The 18,809-nt window shown below is 39.6% G+C and overlaps 1 protein-coding gene across 1 annotated transcript in view; it reads right to left on the bottom strand.

Moving 5' to 3' along the window:
• Window positions 1-234: 234 nt before the first annotated feature.
• PCNX (pecanex homolog (Drosophila)) overlaps window positions 235-18,809 on the bottom strand; it is a 39,847-nt gene continuing 21,272 nt past the window's right edge. Inside the window, exons 16-28 of the mRNA XM_008936570.1 lie at window positions 18,168-18,297; window positions 17,000-17,058; window positions 16,092-16,307; window positions 15,434-15,687; window positions 14,249-14,479; window positions 13,060-13,160; window positions 11,713-11,863; window positions 9,775-10,005; window positions 9,112-9,386; window positions 7,331-7,572; window positions 5,820-6,256; window positions 4,357-4,497; window positions 235-967 (exon numbers count right to left, since the gene is read on the bottom strand). Of these exons, the coding sequence (XP_008934818.1) occupies window positions 827-967; window positions 4,357-4,497; window positions 5,820-6,256; window positions 7,331-7,572; window positions 9,112-9,386; window positions 9,775-10,005; window positions 11,713-11,863; window positions 13,060-13,160; window positions 14,249-14,479; window positions 15,434-15,687; window positions 16,092-16,307; window positions 17,000-17,058; window positions 18,168-18,297 (2,609 nt within the window). The 3' untranslated portion in view covers window positions 235-826. The remainder of the gene's footprint in view (window positions 968-4,356; window positions 4,498-5,819; window positions 6,257-7,330; window positions 7,573-9,111; window positions 9,387-9,774; window positions 10,006-11,712; window positions 11,864-13,059; window positions 13,161-14,248; window positions 14,480-15,433; window positions 15,688-16,091; window positions 16,308-16,999; window positions 17,059-18,167; window positions 18,298-18,809) is intronic.

Here is an 18,809-nt window from a genome sequence, read left to right as displayed (position 1 = left end):
TAGACATGTTGTACAGATTTGAGGTACCATTGCCACCACAATAGTCTGATGCAGTACAGGGATACTCAGGTGCTCTTCTAGATATTTGTTATTTCACCATTTATTGTGAAGAGGATGCAGCAAATGCACTTGTATGAAATACAGAACGTAGAACCAAACCCATGGCACAGCCCTTACCATCAACATATATATGGAGAGGGAGGGGATTAATCCCAAAGGCAATTTAAATAATGGTATTTTATATACTTATATTTATATATATAAATAAATGTTCTCAGCAATCTCAGGGTTGTTTTTAGTGCATTGCTGTAAAAAAATTAGTGCAGTTCTCATTAATGTTTAGCTCATAAGGAATAAGAATCTATACATCTGTTCAGTCTCTTCTTGTCACACCTGAAACCCTTACACTGTTTCACCAAACTGAAGGTTTGTAGTCAATTTCTTTAAAATAAGGTGGATGAATTCCACACGCTCTGTGACAAGACATGACAATTTTTGGCAAAACAATTAGAAAAATATGAGGTGCTCTGATCTTAGAACTGAAAAGTTTGTTGATTTAAAGCATTACGCAATGCATAAACAAAATTTATAAACAAAAAGATATGTCTCAACAAATCTATCCTTCATGCAAATGTTTCTTCAGCAGCTAACAACTTAAAAAAAATTTCTTACACTTGTTTATTTGGGAAAAGGGACTTAGACAAAATGTGTGTTTCAAGTCCTTTCCTACAACTGGACTGAAGTTTCATGTCCTGGGAGCTGGTTCTTCTGGACCCTTCTCTCTTCTGAACCGTTGGAGAAAGGGAAGTTTCAGTCTCAAAGAGATTTACACTTCAGCCCCAAGTTCAAGGACTCCAGTTTCAACAACAGCAACATATTTATCTTCAATTTGAACCAGCAGGATGGTTTTATCTATATGGGACCGACTACTTGGATCTCTGCTGCAAGGCACCCAGCGGTGAATCACCTGGAGGGGAAAAAAAGTATAATAAAAGTTATGTTCCATAGGGAAAGCTGCCCCATCAAAGTTGTGGCTGATAACTGAAGACCCTTACAGGGCAAAAGGAGCAAGAATCTAAGTGCTGTACTGACTTAGCTGTTAACTTCTCATTGACAACATACCCAAAAATAAGCTACTCATTGAATTCCTGATCCTGAGAGATCTGCAGCTTACCTGAGAACAGCCAGCCTTTGATTTGAATTGCAGCAGGAACAAACAACTCAACCCGAATCAGAACCAAACAGTTCATGCAAAGTAAGTAACAACTGAAAAAAGTATATGTATGGATTTGGGATATTTTGATGTTCTGGTTGCAATAGTCTTAAAATACCCCAATGTTGTTCAGCAAGCACATAACTGCATGGAAATGTGGCTTATCAGGAAACTACTGTCTCCTCTAAGACAAATCTCTTACCCTAGTTTTGTTCCATACCCACTGTGAATTCAAGGTTGATCTTTTAACTTAAACTACTCAAAGATAATTTTAAGTGACCAAATATTACAAAGAAGGGTTTCAGAAACAGTGCCACAAACTGTCCCGTACACCCTTGGATCTACAGAATTCAGGTGCTTTGATCTACTGCTTCCAAGGATCTTGCCTGATACCACCAATCAGAAGGTTCCTTTCCCATACAGGCCCTTGCATGACCTTGTCTGTCTCTGCCTATCTGCTTCCATAAAAATATACCCTTAACTTCTGGGTGCCCCAAGGAACCACAAGGATGCTCCAGTAATATAGTTTTAAGTTTTGCCAGGTCCACAGAAACAGAATTATCTCAAAATTTGCCAGTGGTGGGAAAAGAACCCTGAATTCAAGACAAGGTAAGGTAAAAAGTAAATCAAATTTATGTTTACAAAATCCAAGAGAAGGTTTCCAGAGTTTTGAAAATACAGGTGGGGAAACAGGACAGAAAATTACAACTAACCATCTTCCAAGATCAAATCTAAGAGACCCCCTTAATCCTCACTATACCCAGCTGACAGCTGCCAGTTTCTCCAACACTGGGTGAAGTAGATTCAGCTTTGTCCTCTGCATGAGATCTATACTGCATCCACGAGGAGAGCATTTCAGCCAGGGAGGCATGGCATCTTCAGTTCCCCTGTCTGATGTAACTGTATGATATTTAAGTAGCCTGTTCAAGTCTGACTTAACCAAATTCTGCCCAAATAAACTACTTCTGCTGCTGTATGGAGCGACGCCAGGACTATTCCATCCCCAGACACATAAAACATCCCACAATGAAGTCCAAATACTGTATCTTTATTGTCCAACTTGTAACTGGTGCCTTTGAGATCCCAAAGAGCTGACTCCAAAGTCATAAATATTGTAGCTCCTTAAAAACTGTATGTGCAAGAATTGTACACAGAATATAACTCACTGCAACCATCCCCCTGCACTGAGTTTTACCATCTCTACTATTATGACTGGTATTTATTTGATGCCCATAGATGACTGACAAAATGCAAAATGTGACTAGATAGTAAATGTAAGAATCTCAGGGGGGAGACTTCCACATGGCGCCAGTGCCAGGTATAGAAGTCCAATGCAGAGTATAACAATCTCAAAGCCGTTGAAAAATAGCTACAATACAAAGAAGATTGCTAAATTTAATTTCCTTCAAGAAACCCTGTAATGTCTTCTGTGTATTATATATGCTGTATACTCAGCAAAATAAAAAGCAGAGTTAGGAAAAATGCTTTTTTCTATGCAGTAGAAAAGTTTTAAACAACTGAGTGCTAAACTTCATACCAACATCACTGACATAATGCTGTGGCTGGTGAACTGCTTGATGAGCAGCATCTCAGCAGGTAAGAATCATTCCTGCCTGTCTGCAGCCCCTGGATCAGAAAGGGAAGACTGTCCCAGGAGCTAATGGCTTTCCTGATACTAGTATGTTTAACCAGAGGCAGCTGAAGCAGGCAGCAGAAACTATGTCATCAAGTTAAATCCTCTCCTCTTAATCACATATAGGATAATCTGGTGCTTCCCCCTTGCTTCTTAGGTTAAAAGATGCTGCTCTACAACAACCTACCAGTATGCTGCACCAAAAATAGATGAGAAGCTTTCAGAACAGTAGCTTACTCTAACCTGCAAATCCTCTTGTTTTAATCTTTCTGTAACATCAATCACTGTACATATCAGCATGCTGCAATTTATAAAACACAAACTCCTGAAAACACTGTGAAGGCAACAGGACATGTTTTGCTGTAACCCTTTACATTCACCATCTTTAGGACACTGTTTGGCAATAACTAACAAGGAAATTACCAAAGTAGAACATCTAACCCCAACATAACTATGAATATCTGCAACAGCACTCTACTCCTAAGTGCTACCTACAGTGTAACTCTACTATCTAAAGAGTATCAACTACAATACAGTTATTTGTGGATGGAATTTCCAGGGCCCTTCCTTCACACACATCTAACAGCAAGGGAGACTTGGCCCACATGCTGCTACCAGCATATTGCCATTTCTTGTCTGAACTTTGCTCATACATCCACAGTGATGCGGGTGCAGATTTTCAGACAGCAAAACCCAGTCCCTGAACCCAATTTATAAACAACACCTCCAACTGAGGTAAGAATCAAAGCCAAATCTTACAGCCTGTCAGAACTGACATATTCCAAAGGAAAACACAGCTGTACTGATGAACCAATGCAGACCATGTCAGTGACTCTCTCCTTTCACGATTTATCACTGGAAGAATACTCACTGGAGCACCTTTATAGACACAAAGGGCTAAAAAATAAAAAATGTATGTCTGAGGCTTTTTGTTTTATACTGAAAGACAGAGCTGGATTTTTACTGTCCTGAAGAGAGCCTAAATTAGAATATAAGTTTTCTAGCTAATGCAGTGAGTAGGCCTTTGCAAGTTTTAGTTACAGAACATTTCCTTCTTAAACACCTATCACTTACCTATTACATAATAAAAAGACAATCTTACTTGGCTCTATTTTCAACAGAATAATTAAAGAACAAATACTGTTAACCATTCAGGGACTTAGGAAATTGTGGTTCTTATTTGGCCAAGGGTTGACAGTTTATGGAAAGGAAAACAAAGGTTGTCTAAATGAACGAAATGCCCGAGTTCATGACAAGAGCTGGAAGAAGGCAAGAAAGGATAGGTGCTTGATAACATCTGAATCGCTATCCTGCATCTTTTAGATACAGCTGTAGAAGTATCCCTCTGCTTTAATGTCAGAGTCTAGACCTGCTCTTCCATCAACAGTGACTTGGAGGATAGCTACTGACCCAACTTACGTGTATTTTTTGCCTTAACATCTAGGCAGACCACCACAGAATCAAGACTGACTTTTTTTAAATTAGTTGTCAAATTCTCAGCAAAACTTACATGGCCTTCCATGCCTTCCTGAGGACTCCAGTCTTTCCAGCTGTTTCTTCCAGCTTTTAGCCGTATCACCTCATCTGGCCACTGCAGCTCTTTCCTTTTTGACACGTTGATCCCTTCCAGTACTTGACTGGGATCCATTAACTATAAGTAGGAATTGAGTTTTGACTGTTAGTTCAGCCAAAATTTACAAGAAACAGACAGAACTGTAACCTTTTGCATATTTCCAGAGAACTGCCTTTGACCTTTGACCCACAGAAATCAAGCTCTGACCAATTTCAGTGTTGGAAACTCAAGCTCCAGGCTAGGAGAAATCCCAAGCAGCACAGAATTTGGAAGTTTCAGACACAGCTGACAATACACCAGTTCACTGCTGTCTGAAGCAGCAGCTCTGATTCTCTTTCCCACCCCTCCTTTCAGTTACACGGGTTCATGGCAGGGTCTGAGGAGCTGGCACAACAGGAACATTGGCAGCATGTGGTCCAGTAGCAGGGAAGAGTTAAGTGAGGATGAGCTGTTAAAACTGGCTCATTGTCTCATAAGACACTCTAAGAAGTAGTCTTGGAGGATTTACTGTTAGGTTAAAGAGCTGTTTATCTCCTAGCATGGTTAGCCAAGGCCCCCCCAAGACCCACAATGTCTACTGCCCAATGGCACATCACCTTTCCCTGTATCCTCCTCACACAGAGGAACTGAACAGTTTCATAAAACGGCTCCTTGCCCCAAGCAAAACCCACTAAGCTTAGACCTGCAAAATTAATTTCTCAGCTTTGCCCATGATGATGCAGTTCACTAGAGGATTACTCTGAAACAAAGTGGCATCAGCAATGAAATCACATTTGTTACCATCTATCCTATTAAATATGCTTCTTGATGTTTCCCCATTAATATACTGCCAAAGACACGTATGTGGGGCTAATAAAAGCTAGCAGAACAAGAATACAAATTTTGAGTGTCACATGAGTAAGTCTACCACCATTACCTTAGTCACTGGTGTATCATTTGCTGCTCAGTAAACCCAGACTTGTGGCAAAAACCAAAGAACACAAATATATGAAAATGAATGTGAGGTTTTTTTTTTTTTACACTTTTTTGGAAAAATCTACTCTGTTTATAAGAAAGCTAGGTGCTTTCTGCCCTGCAAATGAAGGTGTTTAGCTTTACATGTTGTAACAAATAAAGGCAAACTAAGTACAAAGTAGAACCATTCAGCTGACATTCTCAAAGCTGCACTGCAGCAAAACAGGTAAAGCATGTCAGTGGGGATTGCTAAGCATGCAGGAAGGCTGGCTGTCCAGAAAACTTCTTCCTTGCGTTAGTTCTCCAGATCTAGCTGTACAACAGTTGTACACCAATACATTCCACTCTGTGTGTGGGCATTTCAAGTAGTGGTTTCAACAACATACAAGGTAACACAGGGAAAGCACATGGAAGCACAGGTTAACTGGTTCCTCTGGACTATTCACCTGGATTCTGTAAATAACGTCATCCTTTTTGGCTTGCATTTGATTTGCAGGGCTTGCATTACCACCCGACTGAGAGTCAGTTGAATTGCTCCCTCCTTCAGTCCCTAGAAAGCCCACAAGGGCATGCTGTTTACAGGCTGGGATGCTTTGGCTGGAGCTGCTGGAAGAGGGCAGTCCGTGCTGCACGCTGACCCCAGCCTGGCCAGTAGGTTCCATTTGGTTCACCATGGAGAGGCGGGACTGGATGGAGGAGGGGAGGTTCCGCAGGGAGATCTGGCTGGTGGAGGAGCGGCGGCAAGGCACGAAGCCCGTGGCGGACGTGCGGAGGGACGAGTGGCGGCTGCCGTAGCAGTAGGACGAGTGGCTGGCTACCGAGGCACGGGCAGGGGAGTGTCTCACCAGGCTGGACTGCACCGAGTGAGAGCTGTGACTGGTGCCTAAAGGCAAGAGACACAGAATCAGTCTGAGAAAGCCTCACGCACGTCACACCGCCAAGACACAGACGTTTTAGCACTTAGATACAGAACTGATGGGTCTAGTCAACATCTGGAGCAGCTGTATTGCAGATGATCTGTTGCATTTCAAAGAGCAGAGCATTTGAATACATGCCTTTCATCTTATCTTGGAATTCCATATTCTGTTCAACTCAATCCCTGCAAGACAAGTAGCCTGAAAAATGCTTCAGCCTTTTGAACTTGTTTCTTAACATTAACACTTAAGTTTCCCATGCTTAAGGCACTGAGGCAGGTAGAGATGGTCACATTTCAAAATACTAAATATCCTTTCTTAACATGCTTGACTGGATGTCCAAAGGTCGAGTCAGAAAACTTGTTAGAGCAAAAGCTGTCTGTAAAAAAGCTCAGAAAAACTTAATACACTTAAAAATAGTTGTAATTTTATGGGCATTGGTGTCATGACTTTTCCTATACTAAGTACTTGTAGATACCTTTCCACAGCTTATAGGCCAAATTACATTGTGCAAAGATAAAAAAAAAATCATTCAACTATATACACTTTAAAATTCTTTGTGAGTAAAGGCAGTGTTTAGAAAGCTTTTTCTCAGCTTTACTGTTTGTCACCTCACTAACTACAGATCACTACAGACTCTTAGGATGGGATTCAGCTAAAATACTTTGGAAATAGAGAATCCATTCCACTGTATACATAAAACAAACAAAGATTTCATAAAAAATTACAAGTTTAGTATTTGCAGACAGTATGTCACAAGTGAAGAGACTGAGTCTGTAGAGATGTGTTTTAAAAAGTTATTTAATCTATTTTGCCAGCACAACTATGTCCCTATTGCTCAAATCTCCATTTGGGAACCCTGCATTGCATAAACCAGCACTGTAGTGCAAGATGAACCCAGAAGCTGTTAACACCACGTAACCAAGTCACTTCTGTTTACTTTTTCTTGTAACTTAGGCCTGATCCAAAGAGCTGAAAGGCCAGTTCTGCCTATAGGATTTTACTTGCATAAAATCGTTGGGTTTTCTCAATTTCAGCTTTACCCAGAGTGGAGGGATGAGCTGGTGGATGAGCTGCAGGAAGAGCTGCGGGATGAGCTGCCACAGGAGGGTGCTGTACTGCTCCAGGTCCCTGCCCTGTAGTTGCATTCCCCCCTCCTTGCGACATGCTGCTCTGCGACTCATTGATAGTTGCATTGTTACTTGTGCAAGAAGCTCCACCTCCAGCATCTGAATCTTCAATGTTTCCACCGCTATTGCAGCCAGCTCCACAGCCTTTCCTTAGTCTGTAAACACAATGCAAGTGACACAGCAAGTCAGGCCTCCTAATCACTGGGATTCTACAAAACGCCTTACAACAACAAGCGAAAAGCTTTAGTCACTATAATCCACAGCATTCCCTAAGATCAGATAAAACTTTATTTTCTCAGCATATGCTTTGCAAATATAAACGCTGCTTTCTAAGAGGCTCAAATTTTCTTCATGACAGCTATTCAAGTAACAGTTATTTATGATAAGCCAAACGGTGGTACAAAACAGCATTTGAAAAAAAATCAGGTCACCTCTGAAGTACAATGAAGTGATCAAATTCTAAACATAAAATGCTGGTAGAATATCCTCGTTATTTTGTAACAGCTTAGTAAAATTTATGCTCAACACAGCAGTTCTGTGTATTATTATACTGCAAAAACTTGGCTATTCAGATGAGCAGGAAAAGAAAGTTTGTTGGGTTTCTTGTTTGGTTTTGTTTGTTTTCATGTATTTGGTTTCCTGTTACCTCCAGCAATGTACTCAAGTTGTTCGAAACACATATTGCAATTACTTGAATCACGAATTCTCCTGTGAATTTTGAACATTCACAGAGCAGGGCAGCCAACATTTTCCAGTGTTTGGAACCACACAGGCTTTTCACCACATCGCCTTAACTCCAGACAGAGCCAAAAACCACAGCAGATTCCTTCTCCCTCAATTCCTATTTTTAATTAGTCTTTTCTTTCTGTCACACTCACACTGGGCACTCCTTTCTTAGTCTTTTCTTTCTGTCACACTCACACACACTGGGCACTCCTTTCCGATTTTATTTGCTCCTGGGATCCAGAATCCCAAAGCATACACAGCCTGGATCCAAATACTGCTCTGTCTCATATTTCCACCTGTTACTCTATCCACAAGCTGATGGTGACAGAAACCAACCCCCACAGACTGTAACAAATGTGGCATGTTCTGGGGTGAGGCAGTAAGTTCTCACTTGATGTGCTACAGATGTCTAAGTGCAAATGTGACCAACAGAACAGTTAAAGGACTATTCCAGCTACGACTCCAGCTCCTGGAACTGGTATGCACGTTTCTGAATGCCACACACAGTTGCCACTATGTATGAACATACCCTAACAACATTAATATCAGTACTTTCATGCTAAGTGTTAACAGACAGGAACCCTACCAAATAGTCACAATTCTGTAAAGGTGGCATGATGGGCTGAAAGTGATGGTACTGAAAGCAACAAATACATAAGCTGCACTGGGTCTTGTTATTAGACCCGAGATTAGAACTGAAGTTGTAGATCTTGTATCTAGATTATGTTGTGTTTCCTTTCCAGCTGTCATTTACATCGTTTGCGGCATTTTACTCATTGGCCTTTAAGATCAGTCCTGTACTAAGGCAGTTGCCACCATATGCTACAGGTGTGCCTGAAATGAAAGTCAAGGCCTAGTTCCAAGTGATTAAATATGTGAAGTTATACTGTGTTGGGCATGTACAAGACCAGTTAACGGAATCTGAGAGCATGAACACATGCTAATGAGACGTCATTTCCTCAGCTCACCTGTGCCATGTAGACACTATGAAGTTTCTGATGTTTCCTAAGCTGATAGCTCCTCCGAGAATCTCCTTCAGCTGTTCGTGGCTATCTGAGTAGGAAGTAGTCAGAGGTGAGACGTAGATTGGGTACCCAATAGGCTGGTCACAAGAGGAGTTGATCATGTTCCTCAGAGCTTGTTTTGCATTTTGGATACTTCCTCTCTCTGGGTTACGGTTACGCAGGAAGACGAGCTCCTGCTGTTGTCCTGCCCAGAGGCCACGCACACACTCCTTATTCACCTGCAAAAGCCAAGCAGAAAGGTTGTGTCAGGAAGCAAAACAAGGAGAGAGTGTGATGAGACCTTCCCTGTACTTCAGCCTTCAGGAGTGTATCTAACATTGCACCACAGAACTGCAAGCATTCAATATCTGCTTTTTTAAAAGGCTGAACTTCCAGACATAGGCTGCTGAGAACATAAAGCAAGTCTAAGAATAAGATAAGAAATTAGATATTCTCAGTCAGACGCTGATTTTCTGATTAAGTACTTCCACTCTCCGAGGAGAACCAGCCCTAGCAATGACAGCTCAGTAACAAAAAGTAACTATTGGAGTTAAAGTAGCTGTTTGGTGTAGTTATTAAAATATACCACAACATAGGGTTGTGCTGTGGAATGTGCACCAAGCTTACCTTAATGACCCTGAAACTGAGATAACGTTTATTCAGCATGATGATTTTATATTCATTGGTGCCATCATCCATTACGTGACGCAGAGCAAGGAGGGAGGGGGAATTGGAGAGAACTGCACTACGCCAGGCAGGGTCCCCCTCGTGGGCTATAACCAGATTTTCTTCGTGGGTTGTTATGGCTTCATAAAGGACAGAAGGATCATCGTATTCATCTGGAGAAGTGAAGTGATCCTGTGTCCAAGAACACACGTTCAGCAAACGGTTAACATTTCAGAAGTAACTACATATAAAAATCCAACATTTCACACCTCAATCACTTGAAAGGCTCAGTGCATTACACAGCTAGACATCAAGAATATCAAATACCTACCAAAGAACATTTTAAAAGTGACCTTTTCCAACAGATTAGTTCTCTTTGCTTGTATTCACTTTAACTCAAAACTGAAATGACTGGATGGACCTGCCTATTAGTGATTCAAGTAAATTTCTAGTTGAATTTTACACTAAATTTATATCTATTCATATTGCCTACAGAAGCATTTCAGTTTTAGCTTATTTGTTTGTCTACAAATCTCCAACTGTAAAACAAACTTAAGTAAATCAACGATTATTCACTGAAACTGTATTGTATTGAAAATATTAACAGGAAGAAAACCAGTAAGGTTTATCTGTATTTTCTATTAACAACTCCACGTTAATACTTGATGACAGACTATTTCTGTAATGGATACTATTGACACAACTTATATTCCTGCCTGTCAAATACGAACACAATTTGAAATTTCAGTTTGGTATTTAGATGACATAGCTTTCTGTTTAAAAAAGGGATAGTGGTTAATAGCTAGTGGCTGGAGCCCCAATACATTTGCACTACAAGTGAATAAAATCACCCTTTATAGGGTATTAATGTTCGGTAAACTTTTTTTTTCCTTCTTAGTGATATTTTTATTTATCTCACTCTTCATTCTCTGACTCAACTCAAACCCATTCCACACAGTAACCCAAATATACTGAGGACACTTCAGAACTGTTGTAGTGGTACTTCTGCTGGTCTCAACAATGATTTTGTAATTATTCTACTTCACTACATACACTCCTAATATATGCCTTCTGCTAAATTCAGGGAGTTTGTGTTACATGAAGGAGCTGATTCAATAAGTGCTAGCTTTGGGGATCTCCAAGAGTCTGCAGTGAAGACAAAAAAAAACTATTTTTAAAGAAGTGCAACTAAACTTTGCCTACTTACTACAATTTTCAAGCAACCTCTTCTTCTAGAGGACCAACACTTTCCCTCTCACAGTGCTTAGCAATCAGTACGTGCTTTGTTTGCTGAGCTTAGTTAATAGATGCACTGGTCAGAATTTGGGATTGTTCATCTTCACCCTGACTTCACTCTAAAGACCAACTTCAATTTCAGCTTATTTAAAAACAACCAATTCTCACCTGAAACCTTACTGAGGAGATCAAGGAGTAATGCCAAAGTGTCTGTTACTACAACACTTCCAACAGACAACAAGAAAACCAGCTGCCACTGGAGGAGAGTGCCACAGCTTTGAATGGCATGATAACCTTTTCAGCCAACTGCATATATGTGGGGAATAGAAGAAGGAGGGGGAAATACCAGAGAAGCTGTTCATAAGGGAATTCTCTGGACTGATAGCCCTGTCAAGACAGGGCTTAACATCACCTCTGATCTACATTTGATGTAATTGTCAAGCTCTGAGCATAAAATGCATTCCCTTTTCTTCTACATCACCTTCCACATGAACCGTAATAAAAAAAAAAAGACTAGACATGTTATTCCCTCATTTTTAGGTGTCCATCTCTATCACATGCCCTTTTATTCTCTTCCTCTTTTCTCTCTCCTAGATGCTTATTTTTAGAACGAATGCACAGAAATAAAAGGAACTGGACACATCTTCCTCTGTCATCTCTCACCTGATGTAACTTAAGTGACATTCGTATTCCAGGAACCACTACTTTCCTCAGCAGTTCCATGTCAGCAAAGATCCATTCATCTCTGATTGAAGATATACGGAAGTCACCCTTAAACAGGGCATGCAGGCCATACAAGAAAGATTCCAGATTACTGTTGAGGGAAAAAACCCACAAATATCCCATGAAGAAACAAGCCCAAATATTAACAGAAATACAAACACATCCACATCTATCATCACTGAAAAAAGCAGAAATACTGAGCTGTACAGGAAGGCACACAATTTTTTCTGTATGAAGATAACTCACAGGATGAGGCAAAAAGAGAACATACGAGTAAGGGTGTGTGTGAAAGCAAAGCCTGGACACTAGATGTCTGTGTGCACTGAACAGGTAATGAATGAGTCACACATACATACTATTTAGACAGATTAAAGAAAACAGGAATGTTGAGGAGTGCCTGACTTTATTCTGGATATTTTAACACAGAAAATTTTTCAAGTAATGTAACGCTGGAATGCACCAGTTAAGGTGGTTATGTAGCTTCAGTTATGCACGCAGTAGTACAGAATAAAAATCCTGACAACTTCCTCATGCTTAAAGATATTGCTTCCTTTCACTAAGCTAAAGTAAGAGTGAAAAATCAAATACGCTCCAATTGCTCTTTGGACTGCTTATCTGCAAGACCTTCAGGGGGCAATTGGCTCATACTTGGAAGAATTAGTCAGTTTCCCTGAAAGTCAAGTAGAACAAGTTTTACAGTCAGCACTCAGCTGACCAATAGCTTTACATCCAATTATGCTTCTTTATTTTCTTTCTCAGCCACCACCCTGTGACTTCCTGAAACATTACAACTGTATTTTACATCAGCTTTCTAAAGTTGAGGCTGTGAGCCTGCAAGAAAGTTTGAAGCATGATGACAGAGTTGAACTGAAGGAGATCTGTACACAGCTAAACTGTAAAACTTTTCATAATCATTTGATCCAACTTCCATCAAGACGTGCGTCCTTCATTTTAAGGAGCTGTCCTCCTCAGCTGTCCTCTATTTCCATACAGCACACACACTTGGAGTAGGAAATGGAGATTACTTTTAGAACTCAATTGGTGCTTTTTTTTTCCCCTCCCCCCCCCCATCATTAGTTGAATAAAATGCTCAAATCCAAGCTCTCATTTGCTGTTCTTTGGTTATGTTTCACTGGTGGTTATAACAAAGTCAAGTTACATGTTGTTTCTGTCTAGTTTAAGGGAAGATGACATTAAATATCCCATTCTTTTATGAAGAGGTACTCACCTAGTGTCTAACCTAGGGACCCAGTGGGATTTTGAGAAAGGAAACAAGTATTTCATTACCTAGACATATGATGTGAAGCTGTTCCCAACGCTCTCCGCCCCAGAACGCACAGTCCATAACACAATGTCACCAGGGGTGAGTCCTTACTTGAATCCAGTGGCTTGTGATGGCAAGAGAGAAAAAGAATAGTCAGGTGAATGGGTGAAGAAAAACCCTTTTGCCAGAATGAGTAAAAAGATCCAAAAATGTACAAAGGTACGTAAGCTGAACCATGCATTACAAGTCTGTAATTCTGAGTTAACTGTAAACTTGCCTGGACTAGGGGAAACTCACCCTCAGTTCAAAGCCAGACCAGTAGCTGTACAGGGTGTGCAATGCCCTAGGCAATAGTATCATTCATTTAAGTGATTAAACCTGACTTTCAGTACCTACACAAAATATTTCATAAGGTCATGACTTGGAGGGAAACAGTTTTCTTCAGTTGTTGTCATTCTACTCGAGAATATTTTAAATCTTACACTCATTAAAATGGGCTTCTAATTAACTTTTGCCTCCAAAGTAAAACTGAACTCTGAAGTCTCAGATCCTTCATTAAATGCAAAGCATTTAAAAAATTACAATTATGTTCTTGTCTTGAATTCCAATCAATTTCTGCTTATTCTCAGAGGAAACACTACTTTGACTAGCCTAAAATTTTTTTTGTAAACAGTAAGTCAAGACATCCCTCTACAGACATTAATATTCTATTTTAAATGTAGAAGGATTTGGAGAGAAGAAAAAGGTTGAATACAACGTGATCACTTTCACAAGCCAATAATTCCAGTGGTCCAAAGAAACAGTACAGTATGATCACTAAGACAGTCTTATAAGATAGCAACAGGTATTTTCATTTTTGGGGGGGGTTGTTGTTCTTTGTTTTTTTCTTTGAGTTAGGTTTGATTTGTGAACACTGAAACCTAAGCAAAAAAAAAAAAAAAAATCAGTTCTATGAATACACCCTTTTCTATGCAGATAAATGCATAAGATTCAACCGACTCATTTGAGCTGGCAAATGAAAATTAATTAATGAACAGGTTAAATGACATTAGAGAAATTAAATTCACATCTCACAAGTAGAAGATTAAAGCCAGTAAATTATAGGTGTTTTTAATTATAAATCCCTATTTTAAAAATCAATATCAAAGCAGCCTGCAAGTCAAACCAACATTCTAAAATAGTGAATGGCTTTCCTCACATGTTCATACTTACCTTTTCTCTTCGAGAGCAGCAGTATTCTATCCAGTTCAAATAGATCAAACAGAAACTCTCTCTGGAGATCCCTGCTAGACGGTGGTCATAATCCTCATCAATATTGGGGTTAAACGTTGGGTCTACATCAACGTAATTGCGGTCTGTGCACAACCGCAGCCCCTCCTGCATTGTCTCATTAGCTAACCACTCCTCCAGCTTGGGAGATGTTGTGACATAATAGATGATTCCCTGCAACAGTAGTAGTTAAAATATGAGTCAGTATTGCACTGAAAAAAGTCAGCAATCTCAGTTGTTTCAGCTCATTTACATTGTTTTCCTGGCAATGAATAGGACTGATACATAGTAGCATTTATTTAGCTAACAGACAAAAAAATTTGCACAGAAAACACAATACAGGTTTGTACACAGGCAGATTTTTCAAAGACTGTCAAGACTTGTGAAGCATGCACTGAAGGAATAAGGAAAAGAAAAAAGCATGGGACAGGACTCCCTGTAATTTTGCAGAAAAACATATAAGTAGGAATTTTTATCCAGTAAACATTGAGACAGATACTGGATTTCTAAAGAATTCAAATGCTTAATAAAATGAGTTTAAGACAGTTTAACACCCTTGTGTCTGTCAGGGGAGGGGAACAAGACAACATGTGTCTGAATAAGTATCTTGGAAATATATCAACCTAAAAATTTTCAGTTCTTTGAACGAGGGTGGTTTATGAAAGATCTCAGTTAGCAAACCAATTATCTCAAGGGATCTGAGGCCCAGAATCATCTTATAACAGCAGGGCTGGGCCTTTTTTCTTGAAAAAAACCCACCAAAGATGGTTGTGGACAGTTTTTAAAGATCAGAGCAGTCTGGCTTTCTCCAAGAGAACACACAATTTAACTTTTCATTAACAAGACAGCTATTATATTTGGGTAACAGCTTTCAAGGTTCTACTCCAGCTTCAGTTAGAAAGCGTTCTCTCTGTTCTAGACAACAGGGTTGTTGTCCTGCTCATGCACCAGAGTATGAAGTAATCATCAGTACAGCAAACTCCATCCTCTGAAGGTGTTCATACGTCTATAATTTGTATCACACTGTATGATCTCATATGGAAGACACTAGAAGTTCAAGATGTCAAGCAGCTCCCAGGTGTAATCCAGCCTACCTCCCCAGGAGGGCTGGAAGGACCCAAACCATACCTTCACGTAGTAAGTGGTGAGAATCTTCCGGAGATCAAAGACTTGAAGCATGGAAGCTGCACTGTTGTCTGTGATGCTATAACCCTCCAGAACATACTTTGTCACAAGCACTTCCCAAGCCAGCCACCGCTGCCCAAAGGCAGCATTAAAGGAAAGCATGTGAGGAAGATGGCCTGGTTCACAGCAACAAAAACCTTCATCTTCCTCTACGCCTTCAGTGATGGCCTCTACTTCTCGTTGCTGGCAATAAGTTCCTTGGGAGAAAACAGAAAGGAGAAAGCTGAACACTAGGATTGCTTTAATGGTGACTTGTGTTTAGAAGCATTTAGAATCCAACCCAGCTCCAATTATGTTTCTGCAACACCAAGTGAACTCTCTGTCAAGGAACACAAGAGGCGTTGATAGCTTAATTTGTCTCTCTAGGGTCACATTCTGGCTAGATGTCTCCAAGAATCAATTATGGTAGCCATGCTGCACTAAAATGGAAAGACAGCATCAACTCTGGTAGAGCAAGCTGGTTTTCCTCACATGTGATGAGGGCATAAGGAGGCCCTACAGCCCACTTCCAAAGCAATTAACTTACAGGATGGAACTGAAAATAAGTTTCCAAAGCAGAAGTTTGCTTTTCAGTACAGACAGGGAACTGTAACACACTCACCTCTGAATTCAAGCCCCCTCAGCTGGAAAGTGACCAAGCCATTTCCTATCTCTATAAGGTGTACTAGTGCATTGAGGTAGTCAGAGGCTAGGATGAAGCAGTCCCCAGTACTATAGTTTCCCCACCGACCCAACAACAAGTCTCCACATAGGCTGTGCTGAAGGGAACGGGTTAAATGTTCATAGAAGATTGAATTCAGGTTGTTATCATCTGAACCTGCAGGAAGATTGGATTTGGGTTATTATCTGAATCTGCAGGAAAACATCAAGCTTGAATGTCAATTATCATTTCACAGTGAATCCTACATTTCTCTTAACAGCAACATTTCAAGGTCGTTCTCCAACTTCACCCCCTCTCTTTTTAAGGGACAACTACTCCAAATGAATGCTAAGTGACATTTAGCACTTTTGACCATATTTTTTTTTCTCTTCTTAGTCACTCCTCCATTTTCCAAATTATTCCTTCAGTTCCATTCATGCATTTCCCATCAATCTATTCCGCACAATAAAGTGCAAAAGGAAATGAGCACAGAAGTATCTCAGCAGTGACTGTTGTACCAGTCTCATCACCATGACACTGAGACCTCCTCAAACAATGTCTGGCTTTAACTACTTGAGAAGAATAATAAGCAAAATGTCTTTATTTGTAATCATATGCACCAAGAAGTAAAGCAGACACACAAAGGTAAGGAGGGCAACATGAAGAAAAAAAAAAAAAAAAAAGACAGTCTAAAGAGAACAGAAAGAAATGACTGAGGAGAAAGTAACAGTAGACAGAACATATAGGCTGGGCAGGGCTGAAGAGGGCAAGCTATATGAATCCTACAAAAATCTTATAAAACCCATCTGTAATCACCACCAATCAAAAAAAACCCCAAACCTCCACCAAAAACAGACTGGGAAAACTACCTGGATTTCGATCAAGCTGTGAAGCCAGTCTTGTATTTGAATGATCCACACGCTTTGTGCTGAAAACAGTAAAATAAAGCATATTTAACACAGAACTTGTTACTGCAAGAAAATCTAAGGGAACAAACCACTGCTGTTACAAAATATTCTACTGAAATAGTTTCAAAAAGTTATTTTAAAATAATTCTATATGCAAGTTTGCCACTCTTCTCATATGTAAAAGTATTTTCTGCCTATACAGCATTATGATCCAATACCAAAATAAAGTTTGTCCACAGTAGGTAGTCACAGAATGATCTTTAGCTTTAGATATAAGTGTATGTATTTTCTTAGATAAATATCATAAACCTTTATATGTAACAAACTTAAAAACAATTAGATCAACACAGCTAACATTCCAGTAGACTTTACTGAAAGGGTAATTTTCAGATAGTTCTTATTTCTTTGGCTGAATTTAACAACCTTAATTCTTTTAACGTGACATTCGGAACACTGTATTAAAACTGTTCCTAGTGTTAGAAGGGACAAAAGCAATAAAGTAGTGAGATGAAAAATTGATTCCCCATAAATACCAGAACTATCCACTCATCTTGCCCTGTGTTGTTTATCTAACATTTTACTGGTCTGATGTTTCATCAACAATAGTGGACTTTGGAGAAATAAAACACAGGGAGAATGTAGCATAAAGAATCTTTTACTACTGATCCAGCCTTGATCAAAAAGATCTGAAGTTTTTTTTATACTGTTAGCCAGTTTTAGCTGTGGAACAAGCAATAACAAACATAGGTCAACTACAGTTATTAACTGTCCCCCAAACAGTTTTTGTACATAAATTCACTTTCTGATTAAAATCACACTTTACAATGCCATGGTTTTTATCTTTAAAAAAAATTAATGGGATGACATACCTTTAAGTAGAAATTACTTAAGAGGCTAAAGCAAGTGTTGCTACTATAAAAAACAGCTGCTACAGTATTTCAGAAGCAAGTTCAATTAAAACTTTCAGTGCTATAAACCTGTTTTCTCTGGGGGGGAAAAAAATAGCAGTGCTTTGGAGGAAAAAAAAGACCCAAGAACAAAATAACACAAAACCCAAAACACTACGTTTAGCCATAGTTACATTATTAAAAACAAAGGACACAAGCTTGAAAGGTCTTATTTCACCTACTTGTAGTCTCTTTCCCAGAATTTGACAGGCCTGGCATATGAAGTGATGAATATTGCACTTCCCAGAAAAGGATTCAATGGAGTAGAGAAGAAAGCTGACACAGCTGCTTGGACAAACAACATTGCAGAATCTGTTGGATAACTGAATTAAGGAAAGCAAAGCAACAACCACTTTTCAAGTTTCTGTGACTGTACCCAACAGAGAGCACCACCAATTAAGAGCAAAAAAGTCCTTAGAAGTATTATGCAGCCAAGTATCTTTAGTGCCTCCAGCAATAAGGTGACTGCTTTTAAAAACAGAAATAGTTGAAAATTTGGCACTAGACACAGTAATCATTCTCTTTCTCAAGATTCTACAGAAAACACAAACTCAACATTCCATTCAAACCAGCCTAGAGAAGCTTAAAATGCAGAACTCAAGAACTAAAACCACAGTCAGTGACTGCTGAAAAAGGGAATGACTGCCAAAAGAAAAATTGTGTCATTCTCAGAATGAAATAATTCCTGCTCCATGTTTATATCAGAGTTCTACTCTTGGTCCATCTACTACAGCATAATTTGCAGCATCTCGGCAAGGCAGACAGTGTGCAGTTTTTCATAAACACTCAGACAAACCTGTTCATTCAGTAGATTTAGCCCATAA

This window comes from Merops nubicus, unplaced genomic scaffold (assembly GCF_000691845.1).
Source record: "Merops nubicus isolate BGI_N331 unplaced genomic scaffold, ASM69184v1 scaffold15613, whole genome shotgun sequence".
Taxonomy (NCBI): domain Eukaryota; kingdom Metazoa; phylum Chordata; class Aves; order Coraciiformes; family Meropidae; genus Merops; species Merops nubicus.
The sequence above is the reverse complement of the archived record's forward strand: the minus strand, read 5'-3'. Positions and strand labels throughout refer to the sequence as shown.